The sequence below is a fragment of the Mizuhopecten yessoensis genome, unplaced genomic scaffold (assembly GCF_002113885.1).
Source record: "Mizuhopecten yessoensis strain PY_sf001 unplaced genomic scaffold, ASM211388v2 scaffold2921, whole genome shotgun sequence".
Lineage (NCBI taxonomy): Eukaryota > Metazoa > Mollusca > Bivalvia > Pectinida > Pectinidae > Mizuhopecten > Mizuhopecten yessoensis.
Window position 1 is genome coordinate 262226 of NW_018404786.1, and position 15665 is coordinate 277890.

The window sequence follows — 15665 nt, forward strand, 5'->3', positions numbered from 1 at the left end:
TGTTGATTATTTAGTGTTAACATTGGTATGTTGATTATTTAGTGTTAACATTGGTGTGTTGATTATTTAGTGTAAACATTGGTGTGTTAATCATTTCGTGTTAACATTGGTGTGTGGATTATTTAGTGTTAACATTAGTGTATGGATTATTTAGTGTTAACATTGGTATGTTGATTATTTAGTGTTAACATTGGTGTGTTGATTATTTAGTGTTAACATTGGTGTATGGATTATTTAGTGTTAACATTGGTGTGTGGATTATTTAGTATTAACATTGGTGTGTTGATTATTAAATGTTAACATTGGTGTATGGATTATTTAGTGTTAACATTGGTGTGTGGATAATTTAGTGTTAACATTGATGTGTGGATTATTTAGTGTTAAAATTGGTGTGTGGATTATTAAGTGTTAACGTTGGTATGTGGATTATTTAGTGTTAGCATTGGTGTGTGGATTACTTAGTGTTAACATTATTTACGTATCTTTTAGTATTAACATATTAGAACAAGCTCAGTGCAGTTATTGCGTAAAATGAGAAGAACCACTTTAAACCGTTCCAGTTTAAGCATATAACGTTAGCATTAGTAATTTATACAGTGTTGGATTTAGTGTTGGCCTTGTCCATTCCCATGACATATATTATATAGAAGAATAACAAAAACAGGTGCTGACTAGAATTTCTAGAAGCAGACATTTTGGACCCTTCAGCAATCCGATTCCCGATGCCACAGTTTGCACCTATGAATACATTATTGTTTCTTAAAAAAGAATCCATTCGTTCTACTGATGTAAAAGATAGTTAGGAAAAGAAATGCAAAATTAATGCCGTCCTGATCAAGGACACAATTTTGATGGGACTCTCTAATCTCAATAGTCCTCTTACTTTTATGCCAGGTGAATAAATCATTGTTTCTTTAAAGGAATCCACATGTTATCTTTAACTGCAGTCAAAAATGTAAACTTATGTTTGGTGAAATATGCCGGGTGTTTATGTCAACTTCACAATAGAACAATACTCCATTCATTGGTTAAATATAAGTAATAACTAGAAGAACACTTTATTTTACGTTATTAAGTATGTGTATTCTTGTCGGATTGGCTTAATTAAGGAAATTCATAGATATGAAAGCGGTTTATATTTAATATTTTACATACTAGTGATATTAAAATAGTTCACCAAACACCAAGCTATATATTGAGATTTGGCAAAATAAACAAGCTAACGTTTTGTCATCCCATTTCAATATTATTTACTGATATGTTTGAGCAGGATTTGCTTATAAACACTTATGAAAATATTTAAGATATACATTTTAATTCGTACATTTACAGATGAGGAAGTGATTTATGTTTAGAACATGGTAACAGATACGGTTTGCCAAAGATGAATGACATTGCACAATGTAGCAGTTCCATCCTTCTAAAACTGATGATTTCATAGTTCAAAAGGGTGGAAATCCAAATGTGTCCAGACTATTGTAGAAACAGAACGGGAGGTGAATAAAACCTCTTAATGATAGAAATTTTCCAAAATAGAGGAAGACCGGGTTATTTCAAATAAATAATGGAAAAGTGTGCATATGGTGGACCGCGCCGATACTCAAAAGAGATCATTGTGTTTTTTTGAGTTCAAAACAGCAACGAAAATAACGTTTACACTTTCTGGGTGTTTTCTCCTCTGTTTAATGTCGGGGAAAACTTTGCTAATTTTTCTGTGTAATTTTCTTTTTGTTTGACGGTCTTTTCTGTTGCAGTCCTCGTATTCTCCAATTCATTTCTCCAATTCATTACATTATTAAGTATTTTGACTCTTAGTACATCACGTTTTTATCTTATACGGTCTCTATTCATTATTGTTTTCGTCTTTAATAAGATACTCATAATGATTAAGCGTAGGTATACCTCAATGTGTTCCATTCTCAGTAACACGCTTAACCTGCCAAATGATGTTCACATTGATCTAGTGACAGCAATAAGGACAGTGCCGGAGGCTCAAATTGTTACCTATCACAATTGGTTTACAGAAACATTTTTTATACCTGACCATTTAAGGATGACGACAGGAGAAAAGCATTTCTTTACGTCTTTGTATATAAGTAGGCTGACCAGATTAGTACACTTCTAGACAATTTTTCAAATACATGTACTTTTTAATTAAATACTTGCAATTTCCTGTAAGGGTATAACATCGTGGGTATTTTTTTAGTATATGTATTAAAAAATTTTGTATTCAGTGCAATTCGGCTCAATAACCTTAAAAAAGCATGTCAGAAAACAAGGAAAAAAACTAGGGTCGTATGCCGACAATTTTTAAGGATTTTGTAGGGAGAAGTTATGGGGCATGCACGTTAATGTTGGTTTCTGGTCCATATAACAGGATAATAAATGTGATTATATATTGAAATTGCAGTATTGTATCTATACAGTAATGCACATGTACAGTATGAAGCAATTCATACATTAACTGAAAAAAACACGTTTATATCGCCTGTGTTTTTGTTTTAATGATAAAATGATGATGACGAATACTGAAATATTTGTTGAAAACAGAATGAAAAATCATGTTATACAACAAATAAATGTGATTCCGTCTCGATAACAACCGAAACAATACCTACATAAAAAAATTAGTTTCACATTCACCTGTTCAAGTTGCAACATTAATCAAGTGATTCAGCTGCAGTTCAATAGCGTATGATTTGATAAAAGAGAGTGCTATATGCTTTCAGTGTGATGAATGACTTTAATTTAGCCTTAAAACTTATGTTAACTGGTATTGTTTATTCACGCTTGGGGTTGAATAATCTATAAACTTTAGTGTTATGAACACTGAGGCTCTGAAGTTTGCAGCAGAAAATCGATGCAATGTATAATTGCTCATATCTCAGCTCCAGGCCTGACATTTACTCCATGGGATATCACACAGGATCAGGTAATGGTGCCCTCGTGATAATGGCTGTGTTTCTAGTCCAACGTTCGCTTGAAGCAAACAGCCGAAAAATCAAGATTGTTGATAAAATACTATACGTTTGTATAAAATGTAAAAGCTGATTTGTGCTGTTTAGAAGCGACTGTAAATATTATTTACCGAAATGTTACCTTGTGAAGGCTTTCGCTGTTTATAGAACGTTAAACGCTATAAACCAAACCTTAATTATGATAATGGTAAGTAAGGTTCTACCACTACACAAAAATTAAAATTGACGTGACATTGGCTATTAAAATCCTGACACGACACTTAATTCACATCAGGACAATGACCAGAAAGGCCTGGCCACCACACTAACATTCACATTAGTATGACAATTGCAATTAAATTCATGCCGACACTCGACAAAAATCATTTAAGAACAATTGCGATTTGATATTTTGATGTATTCAACACATTTATTACTACAGATTCATGTCGCAGTTTGAATCCACATGGTGACATTAGGAGTTTGGTTGTGCCTGGAAGAATGTGTAGGTGTGCACTGTACCATACAGGTAATAGGTGCATCTTTTGGGTGTGTTCGTTATCAATGCAATGGAATTAACGGAAGAATGAACACATACATGTTTAACGCACAGAATATTACCTTAACAACAAGAGCTGTCGGAGAACAGCATAGCTCGCCTATGTATGGTATTATAATATTGCATCAATAGAAACACATATATAGTAAACGTTGATATAGTGCCTGTCATTTTATTTGCCACCTCACTTACCACCAGGATATTTGAAGGACTGTTAAATGTGTAGAAACACCTATGTGAAGTGATTGTTAAGAAATTAACGAAGTCCAATAAAGCTGTTTTTGGACAGTAAAATATGAAAATATGGTTCAACACATTGCTTACACTCAATACAAATACTTCAACCTTATAATAGACAACAGCCTATTGATGGTCCAACACTTTACAAAAAAACTTGCCCAAAAACTTTAACCTCAAATTTAACTAAGTCCAATTAAGCCGGTTTTTGGGCCATAAAATATGAAAATATGGTATAGCACATTGCTTACACTCGATGTAAATGACTTAAATTCATAATAGACAACTGTGTATTGAGTGTGATTATCCAACACTGTCTGGAAAAAAACTTGCACCAAAACATTAACCTCGGAAGGTGGACGCCGACGCCGACGCCGGGGTGACTACATTAGCCCCCATATTCTTCGAATAGGCGAGCTAAAAAGCACATCAGTGATCATCATAATATAAACGTTCTGCAGGGCTTGATACATTGATAGGAAATGATTGCCATTTAAGGTGTGTTTTATCGTAAATAGTGGTATTGATTTTAGTCCAGATAATACACCAGATAATTTGCATCCATACCCATACACACCTAACCATTACTAAATCAGCTATTAGAACAGAATAATATATTTCAGTTTATCGAATATGGCACTGTAATCTAATTGTCCTCCTATGCTGTCTGTGTTATCGTGACTGTATACGTGTGTTATCGTGGTTGTATACTTGTGTTATCGTGACTGTATATTTGTGATGTCGTGACTGTAAACGTGTGTTATCGTGGTTGTATACTTGTGTTATCGTGACTGTATACGTGTGTTATCGTGACTGTATATTTGTGATGTCGTGACTGTAAACGTGTGTTATCGTGGCTGTATACTTGTGTTATCGTGACTGTATACGTGTGCTGTCGTGACTGTATCGTGTGCTGTCGTGACCGATACTTGTGTTATCGTGACTGTATATTTGTGTTATCGTGACTGTATACGTGTGTTATTGTGGCTGTATACGTGTGTTATCGTGACTGTATATTTGTGTTATCGAGACTGTATACGTGTGTTATCGTGACTGTATACGTGTGTTATCATGGCTGTATACGTGTGTTATCATGGCTGTATACGTGTGCTGTCGTGACTGTATACGTGTGTTATCGTGACTGTATATTTGTGTTATCGTGGCTGTATACTTGTGTTATCGTGACTGTATATTTGTGTTATCGAGACTGTATACGTGTGTTATCGTGACTGTATATTTGTGCTATCGTGACTGTATACGTGTGCTGTCGTGACTGATACTTGTGTTATCGTGACTGTATATTTGTGTTATCATGACTGTATACGTGTGTTATCGTGACTGTATATTTGTGCTATCGTGACTGTATACGTGTGCTGTCGTGACTGATACTTGTGTTATCGTGACTGTATATTTGTGTTATCGAGACTGTATACGTGTGTTATCGTGACTGTATATTTGTGATGTCGTGACTGTAAACGTGTGTTATCGTGGCTGTATACTTGTGTTATCGTGGCTGTATAGTGTGTTATCGTGGCTGTATATGTGTGCTGTCGTGACTGTATATTTGTGTTATCGTGATTGTATATTTGTGTTATCGTGACTGTATACGTGTGTTATTGTGGCTGTATACGTGTGTTATCGTGACTGTATATTTGTGCTATCGTGACTGTATACGTGTGTTATCGTGGATGTATATGTGTGTTGTCGTGACTGTATATGTGTGTTATCGTGACTGTATACGTGTGTTATCATGGCTGTATACGTGTGCTGTCGTGACTGTATACGTGTGCTGTCGTGACTGATACTTGTGTTATCGTGACTGTATATTTGTGTTATCGTGGCTGTATACTTGTGTTATCGTGACTGTATATTTGTGTTATCGTGAATGTATACGTGTGTTATCGTGGCTGTATACGTGTGTTATCGTGGATGTATATGTGTGCTGTCGTGACTGTATACGTATGTTATCGTGATTGTATACGTGTGTTTTCGTGACGGTATATATATGTTATCGTGACTGTATATTTGTGCTATCGTGACTGTATACGTGTGCTGTCGTGACTGTATACGTGTGTTATCGTGACTGTATATTTGTGCTATTGTGACTGTATACGTGTGTTATCGTTACTGTATATTTGTGCTGTCGTGACTGTATACGTGTGCTGTTGTGACCGATACTTGTGTTATCGTGACTGTATATTTGTGTTATCATGACTGTATACGTGTGTTATCGTGGTTGTATACGTGTGCTGTCGTGACTGTATACGTGTGTTATCGTGACTGTATACGTGTGTTATCGTAATTGTATATTTGTGTTATCGTGACAGTATAAGTGTGTTATCTTAACTGTATACGTGTGTTATCGTGACTGTATACGTGTGTTATCGTGACTGTATAAGTGTGTTATCGTGACTGTATACGTGTGTTATCGTGGGTGTATATTTGTGCTATTGTGACTGTATACGTGTCCTGTCGTGACTGTATACGTGTGTTATCGTGACTGTATACGCGTGTTATCGTGACTGTATAAGTGTGTTATCGTTACTGTATATTTTTGCTATTGTGACTGTATACGTGTGTTATCGTGACTGTATATTTGTGTTATCGTGACTGCATACGTGTGTTATCGTGGCTGTATACGTGTGCTGTCGTGACTGTATAAGTGTGTTATCGTGACTGTATACGTGTGCTATCGTGACTGTATACGTTTGTTATCGTGGTTGTATATTTGTGTTATCGTGACTGTATAAGTGTGTTATCTTGACTGTATACGTGTGTTATCGTGGTTGTATATTTGTGCTATTGTGACTGTATACGTGTGCTGTCGTGACTGTATACGTGTGTTATCGTGACTGTGTATACGTGTGTTATCGTGACTGTATATTTGTGTTATCGTGACTGTGTCGTGACCGATACTTGTGTTATCGTGACTGTATATTTGTGTTATCGTGACTGCATACGTGTGTTATCGTGGCTGTATACGTGTGTTATCGTGACTGTATAAATATGTTATCGTGACTGTATACGTGTGTTATCGTAATTGTATATTTGTGTTATCGTGACAGTATAAGTGTGTTATCTTAACTGTATACGTGTGTTATCGTGACTGTATACGCGTGTTATCGTGACTGTATAAGTGTGTTATCTTGACTGTATACGTGTGTTATCGTGACTGTGTATACGTGTGTTATCGTGACTGTATATTTGTGTTATCGTGACTGTGTCGTGACCGATACTTGTGTTATCGTGACTGTATATTTGTGTTATCGTGACTGTGTCGTGACCGATACTTGTGTTATCGTGACTGTATATTTGTGTTATCGTGACTGCATACGTGTGTTATCGTGGCTGTATACGTGTGTTATCGTGACTGTATACGCGTGTTATCGTGACTGTATAAGTGTGTTATCGTGACTGTATAATTTTGCTATTTCGACTCTATACGTGTGTTATAGTGACTGTATACGTGTGTTATCGTGACTGTATAATTGTGCTATTGTGACTTTATACGTGTGTTATCGTGACTGTATACATGTGTTATCGTGACTGTTTATGTGTGTTATCGTGACTGTATACGTGTGTTATCGTGATTGTATCTCTGTGTTACTGTGACTGTATACGTTTGTTATCGTGACTGTATACGTGTGTTATCGTGACTGCATACGTGTACTGTCGTGACTGTTTGTGTGTGTTATCGTGACTGTATACGTGTGTTATCGTGACTGCATACGAGTACTGTCGTGACTGTTTCTTTGTGCTATCGTGACTGTGCTTTTGCTACCAAATACATAATCCTAAGAGTTTTTATAAAGATGAGTTTCATTTTATGTTGAAATGTCCAGGTTATTCGAATTTGTGTGTTAAATTTTTGAAAAAATTACCAAGTAAAAAAAACAAGTATGTTTAAAATGATAAAATTATTTAATGTAAATAACACAAAAGAACTTGCCAATTTGGCCAAATATATAAAAGCGGCAAATGTAAAAAGAAACCAATTAATTTAATTTGTTACACTCTCCATACTGTTTGTACATGTACATTGCATGTATTGTATTGTCTGTTAATATATATATAATATATATGTCACTTTTGAAACCGATGGGTCAAAAGACCCATGGTAATAAAGAACTCGAACTTGAACTTGTTACCACCCCGCGAACTGTGGCTACTGTCTCTGTGTGCTTAAGTTACTGCCCCCGCGAGCTGTGGCTACTAGCTCCGTGTGCTTTAAGCCGTGGTCCCAACCCGTCGTACTTGCAAGTGCGTGCTGTCTACTTGCAAAAACTGGGCAAAATTTGGGGATCCGTACGTGGTGAGTACCGCCTCAGTGCGGATTTAGGAGCACGCAGACACGCCGTAGCACTTTAAGTGCATGAGGAACTTTCGCTGCGCTCGGGATACGGTCGGGCTACGGATTCACCCCAGTACGAGTGACAATGAACGCACAACGCACGGACTCCGTGAGTCTTTTAATTTTTTCCCACTGTCACTTGCTCTACGGACGGCGCACTTAGCACGTGCGTGCTGAGCACGTGAAAAGTGCGTGGTCTGTGCTTACCCGGCACTTTCCCAGTTCTACTGTCCAATGAGCACGCAGAACTGACGTGGACCGTACCGATAAAGCACGTGCTCCGCACTTACAACGCACGTTGAGTGCACTGATTTCTGCAGTATATATAAAAGCCGAGCGGACGGACGAGTGCCAACATTTCGTCTCCAATATGCCTAATAAGAGGACACAGAAGAAGGGGTCGTTCTATATATCTATATATTGGGCGGAAAAACTCACGTTCATCGCACTTCCACGCACTTACAACATGCGAGTGAGTAAGGACACCGTACGTGAGCAGCACGTGTAAGTACGGCCTCCGTAGGATAACGTAGCAATCGCACGGAGATCGTACGTTGTAAGTAAGTTGTAAGCACGTACAACTGACTTACCACGTGTGCAACGTACGATGCAGGCAACCGCTCACGGCCAGGCGTGGCGTGCGGGCCACGTACTTACACCTTGCGCAACCGTGCGAGTGACGTGCGTTGACGTACTCTCTCTCTCTGCTCTTGCCACTCCCTCCCCACGTTTTCAGTAAACGTGGCGGCCGTGGCCTCCCCAAAAAACGTACGGACTAAAAACACGCACGGTGGGTTGTGACCGGGCCTTAAATTACATGTACTACCCCACGAGCTGTGGCTACTGTCTCCGTGTGCTTAAGTTACAGGTACTACCTCACGAGCTGTGGCTACTGTCTCCGTGTGCTTAAGTTACATGTACTACTCAACGAGCTATGGCTACTGTCTCCGTGTGCTTAAGTTACTGCCCCCGCGAGCAGTGGCTACTGTCTCCGTGTGCTTAAGTTACATATACTACATGTACCCCACGAGCTGTGGCTACTGTCTCCGTGTGATTAAGTTACATGTACTACCCCACGAGCTGTGGTTACTAGCTCCGTGTGCTTAAGTTACCGCCCCCGCGAGGTGTGGCTTCTGTCTCCGTGTGCTTAAGTGACCGCCCCCGCGAGCTTTGGTTACTGTCTCCGTACTGTCCTTCGTGCTGTAGTTTATAAACCGCATTATCTAGTTTTTCATACGATTTTGTTTTTTATACATTTAACATTACATGTTAAGAGTAAAGCAATTGAACAAAAAAAATAGTTATTAAGCACCTTGATCAAGTAAGTGAAAAGCAGGTGGACACACATAACACAGTATAGGAAGCCAATTTAACACTTAGCCCGACATACTCTATTGTCACTTTTATCATATTGGCGCATCTATTAGACCTAAGTAAGTACCATTACTTCCGACTGAAGAAGGACGTTGATAGTATCAGTACAAAGCAGGTGGTACTGAATATTTAATATAAACTTTATTTATTTAACAACAATTATGAAACAAGTAATATACAACTTATATTAATCACTCTTGTTGGCCCGGATGTTAGCGTGTGGGGGTCTTAGTGTGGGAGGAAACCGGAGTACCCGGAGAAAACCCACGTACTCGGGCAGGTGACCCCAACCTTTTCACATCCGATCGGGGGATCGAACCCCGGCCGCCTTTGTGAAACGCAAGTTCGCTATCCACTGCACCACCCGACCACCCATAACTGGTACTGAATGTTTAACGCTCCTAACGTACACCGTACCTGCGTAGGTGAAATATTAATGCTGTGGAAACAGGATGGTTATCATAATGTGTTCTAATACCGATACATCTAATACAAACGCTGTAGTTTAAAAGCTTTAGAATGACATATACAACCTAACCGTAATACATGATAAGTTATCTATTATAATTTTATGATATTCAAGGTGTTTGCAAAAGTCTATCAATGATACACATATACTGAATATATATACAGGTAAGTCTATATAATATGCCTGATTATTTTGCGCAATCGCATTGGTCGGACCACATACACGTGGCCAGTTCTCAAAACTCATATTAACCGTTCTAAACATAGCCTATAGAGGGATCCTCGACAACAGCTGTTTGACCAACACATTTTAAAATGTATTACATGCTTGGATATCTTTAAACATAACACATGTGGAATGATAACATTGTACATCACTTCATCGGACTGAAGAAATGAAAATCTGTGATACAATATGACAGAAACCGTTGCATCGAAACTTTTTAATTAACAAAATCTAATTATAAAATGTTTAGCATAGAACAAAACAGTTATAGACTTTTATGATCTGAATATGATGAGGTTAATATCACATCGTATTCACCTTCACAAATAACCATGACTGAATTTATTCGAGGTCACGCTTTTTTCCTACACCTCCATTGGCTGTTTCATAAACACATGGAGGTCAGTATTTTGCGATATTGAATCGATCTTACTTTTTTTTTTAGAAACAACAGATACATGTTATTTTTATGATGTCATTTCAAATGTGACTTCACAGTGCTTTCTGCCAAATTCAGTACTTTCCTCCGTTCTGTTTCTTACGTTCTATCTGTTTTTATTTATTAAAATCTTACATAGCGACTAATGTAACAATTAAAGACTTTTGTTTCGGTGAATATGTGGTCATATGAACATAAACAAGTGATAGTGATCGAGACGCAAACTTACAACGTCTACCATTAAACATATTTACCAAATTTACAAGGGAAGTCCATCATTGATAGACATACACAAACTATACCACGGAAGCCTATCATTGATAAAAATATACCAAATATACCATAGAAGTCTATCATTGATAAAAATATACCAAATGCAAATGTACCACAGACGTCTAACGAAAAATATATCAAATAAACTATGCAAGTCTATCATTATCACGGAAATCTATAATTAATAAACATATACCAAATATTCCACAAAAGTCTGTCATTAGTAAGAAATATACCAGATATACCATTGATCCTATCACTAATAAAAAAATATTCCATTTACCATTGAAGTCTAACATTAACAGACATATACCAAATTTATCGCGTACGTCTTTCCTGTATAAATGTATAGCAAATGATTTTTATATACAATATTTATAACTAACTGTACATATACCAAATAGGCATAACACAAAAATATCACAGATTATACCATTGATAAACAAGAATACAACTACATTTGAATGTTACATATCCCATTTTAGTGTCGCCTTTACCATATACATGTATAAAAATGTGTGTGTGTGTGTGTGTGTGTGTGTTGCATAATGTTTATTCTAAACAGACAATGAAATTTAACATAATAATGTTGGCGAATAAACAGACAATAGTCGAAACGAATTCAACTTTGAAGTCGCTCACACCACAGGAGATTTTATTTATATTTATAAAAGATTCTAGAATTTAGAATGAACCTTTTATTATACCTAGCACTTCGGAACTGATCCTTCTATGTTTTGCCACAGCACCAGTTACAAAATTTAAAATTCATTTACAAAGGCAATGTTTTTTTTCTAGAAACAGTGTCGTTAATTAAATATGCTCCAGTGACTTAACGTAACACATCCAACATGCAAGAACACATATTATGTCGAAACACTGTATTTTTCGAAATGCACGTATTCTTATCCCGACTATACGAGAGAAACATTATTCAATAAAACATTTTTTTTCTTTTCTTAAATCAGTTGTAAATAATTGCCGCACCAAAACATCTCTACTGTGTGAAAACAATGTGTGTGAATATTTCAGGATGGTTTGTTCTGTGTATTTAGTATAAGATCTTAGATGAGTAATATGACAATAGGGTATTTTGTGGGTTTTTTTTGTGATAAGTTAGGGATAATGACAATTTTATGAACATATTCGATACAGAACTAAAACCAGTGTCTCGAACATTTAGGTATTCTAATCGTCTGTCCATATTAATTTATTGGATTAGGATCCGTTATTTTCTTCGAAAGTTCTTTTCACTTAATTCTAGAACTGTTTCGAAGTTGAATGCTATCTCAACATTTCGTCTAAATACCAGTGCTTATTAGATGTCATAATTAGTATTTTCGTCAGAAAGAAAAGTTTCGCGGAGTTATGATAATACAATCCCACAGAACAAACATTATACAAAACTCGATCGATGACTTCAGTATTAAGGTTAATCGGAGTTTCTATATATTACCTAGTACGTGTTAATTACGAGCATTACCATCCCGACTAAAGATGGTACTAATTAGGATATATAGAGTACTCACCAGCACCAGGAGATACCCGTGGTTAGTAACCTCCATGCCGCGGTATCGTGTGTCTGCCACCACTTACGGCACGATATACCTGGTCCGTGTCGACACGCACCTGCGCCGGGGGCCAGCCAATCAGAAAGGAGTGCTGCGTTATAGAAACAGGACGCTGTAGAATCATTCTGGTTTTAGACTATTGTCACATCATTGATCGTAAAGTTAATGCATTATTCATCTTGAAAAGAAAAGTACTAGACTAATGATAATCAATGAGCTATTTCCCTATTAAAATGGGTGATAGGTAGCATGAAGATTTATGTAGATAAGTAGATTTGTATGGCGATATTTGGAGTAGAATATAAGTGTATTTACGTATACCTGTGACAATTCTAGAGTTGGTCACGCGTCGTCCCACAGTGCTGGGTTTGACAGTACAGGCAATATTGATCCTAAATCAATGGCTAAGGTCGTACATTACACGGGATAGGATGACGATAAGGAGGTAACCGTAATGTAACATTACGGTCACTGTTGCAATAACCTACTTTTTATAGGGATCTGCATGTACGTACATTGTACGTTAACGTGTCATTGATGACGCCCACGATCGCCAGACGTCATTTTTAATCCGATGGTAATGGACATATCTGTCTTTACAATTAAATAACATCTCGTTTACGAGTTTATGTTTCCATCATCTTCGATCAAACACTTACACTATTATAAACAATCAAAATCATAAGTAATAATCATCAACATCTACAGTATATAGCGCCCCGTATAATTTGTAAAATCATTCTAAGGCGCTTTACAATAAATGAATAATACTATTCCTACAGTGTCAGTTATAACAGATAAAAAGGCATACAAATCAGCATTATGAGCATTGGCATTACTTCAAAGACTTGCTTCCCTGCCGTTTACGATGTTGACAGATTGTTGAACATGCGTTGCTCCTTACGGTTAACCAAGGAGGATAATCTACTTTGGTTTGATATACTGTTTAGTGGTAGTTCACCTGTCCTCCTATAACGTTGTAGACATACCCGAGGGTTCATTGAGCCCTTAGGGTTATGCGCTGTGTAACATCAATCCAGACAGTTTAACATAGCGGCTACAGAGTACAACTCTATCAAAAAATCATATTCCACGGGGAATCCGACAAAAAAATCCAGGTAATTATAAAAATGTCAAATTAATTGTTTGTAGGGAATAAGAATAAAATCAGTTCGCGTGACATTTTGCTTTATATGTGCCTTGATATTGGACAAGTACTTTTATCTCGACCGATCGACTGTGAAAGAAGCAAATAATGCTAAAGCCATTTCAAATGTTAGTTTACGTATTAGAATATTAAAACGGCGGTGTTAGGTTTAATCATTATCCATGTATTCAATAAACTACAATAATTATAAAATTGACAAGAAGACTCTGTTGATTTAGTGTTGCGACATTTAGTCAAGATGGCCGCCGCGAACTGGCCTTTTGTTAGCTGAGACAGTTCTAACTTTTCGAAACAGAATAAGAATTAAGAGAGGTATTATTTGGCATAAGTAACTTCTTCTTAAGTAACTTTTTTTCGGACATCAGACTTGACTGCTTCGACCTCTGATTGACCGAGACATACATCGGAAAAACTTTTGAACTATAGGATGGATTATGTAATGAAAGTTGGATGGTATTGTAATGAAAGTTGGACGGTATTGTAATGAAAGTTGGCTGGTATTGTGATGAAAATTTAATGGTATTGTAATGAAACTTGGATGGTATTGTAATGAAAGTTGGACGTATTGTAATGAAAGTTGGACGTATTGTAATGAAAGTTGGACGGTATTGTGATGAAAGTTGGATGGGATTGTAATGAAAGTTTAATGGTATTGTAGTGAAAGTTGGATGGTATTGTTATGAAAGTTGGATGGTATTGTGATGAAAGTTGGATGGTATTGTAATGGAAGTTTAATGGTATTGTAATGAAAGTTGGATGGTATTGTAATGAAAGTTGGACGGTATGTAATGAAACTTGGATGGTATTGTAGTGAAAGTTGGATGGTATTGTAATGGAAGTGGGATGGTATTGTAATGAAAGTTGGATGGTATTGTAATGAAAGTTGGACGGTATGTAATGAAACTTGGATGGTATTGTAGTGAAAGTTGGATGGTATTGTAATGGAAGTGGGATGGTATTGTAATGAAAGTTGGATGGTATTGTAATGAAAGTTGGACGGTATGTAATGAAACTTGGATGGTATTGTAGTGAAAGTTGGATGGTATTGTAATGGAAGTGGGATGGTATTGTAATGAAAGTTGGATGGTATTGTAATGAAAGTTGGACGGTATTGTAATGAAAGTTGGCTGGTATTGTGATGAAAATTTAATGGTATTGTAATGAAACTTGGATGGTATTGTAATGAAAGTTGGACGTATTGTAATGAAAGTTGGACGTATTGTAATGAAAGTTGGACGTATTGTAATGAAAGTTGGACGGTATTGTGATGAAAGTTGGACGGTATTGTGATGAAAGTTGGATGGTATTGTAATGAAAGTTTAATGGTATTGTAGTGAAAGTTGGATGGTATTGTTATGAAAGTTGGATGGTATTGTTATGAAAGTTGGATGGTATTGTGATGAAAGTTGGATGGTATTGTAATGGAAGTTGGATGGTATTGTAATGAAAGTTGGATGGTATTGTAATGGAAGTTGGATGGTATTGTAATGGAAGTTGGATGGTATTGTAATGGAAGTTGGATGATATCGTAATGGAAGTTGGATGGTATTGTAATGGAAGTTGGATGGTATTGTAATGGAAGTTGGATGGTATTGTAATGGAAGTTGGATGGTATTGTAGTGAAAGTTGGATGGTATTGTTATGAAAGTTGGACGGTATTGTAATGAAAGTTGGATGGTATTGTAATGAAAGTTGGATGGTATTGTAATGCGCTCTGTGTGTGTGGAAGAAAACGAAATATCCACAAGATGGCCACATTGGACTTAGCTCTGATTGGACGTCGGGACTATTACAGTTCTATTTCGAGTTACATGACCAACTTTCCTATTCTTAATCGGAATAACACATTCAAATGTACAGGTAGGATGGATTTAGGATTCACGACGGAGACTATGGTCTATCATTAGCCCCAGAACTTGTTCATATATCTAATTGACTTTTATCTTTAACTGGTTTTTTTTATACACATCATTTCAAAATGATAGAATGGTTATCTAGTAGTTCCTTGTTACGATCCCAGCAAGGGAGATCTGTTGTATACA

At 36.7% G+C, this 15665-nt stretch overlaps 1 protein-coding gene across 1 annotated transcript in view; it reads right to left on the reverse strand.

Moving 5' to 3' along the window:
- LOC110446654 overlaps nt 1-12465 on the reverse strand; it is a 69076-nt gene extending 56611 nt beyond the window's left edge. The window contains exon 1 of the mRNA XM_021491910.1: nt 12414-12465. Coding sequence (XP_021347585.1) covers nt 12414-12449 — 36 coding nt within the window. The 5' untranslated portion in view covers nt 12450-12465. The remainder of the gene's footprint in view (nt 1-12413) is intronic.
- Nucleotides 12466-15665: the final 3200 nt, after the last annotated feature.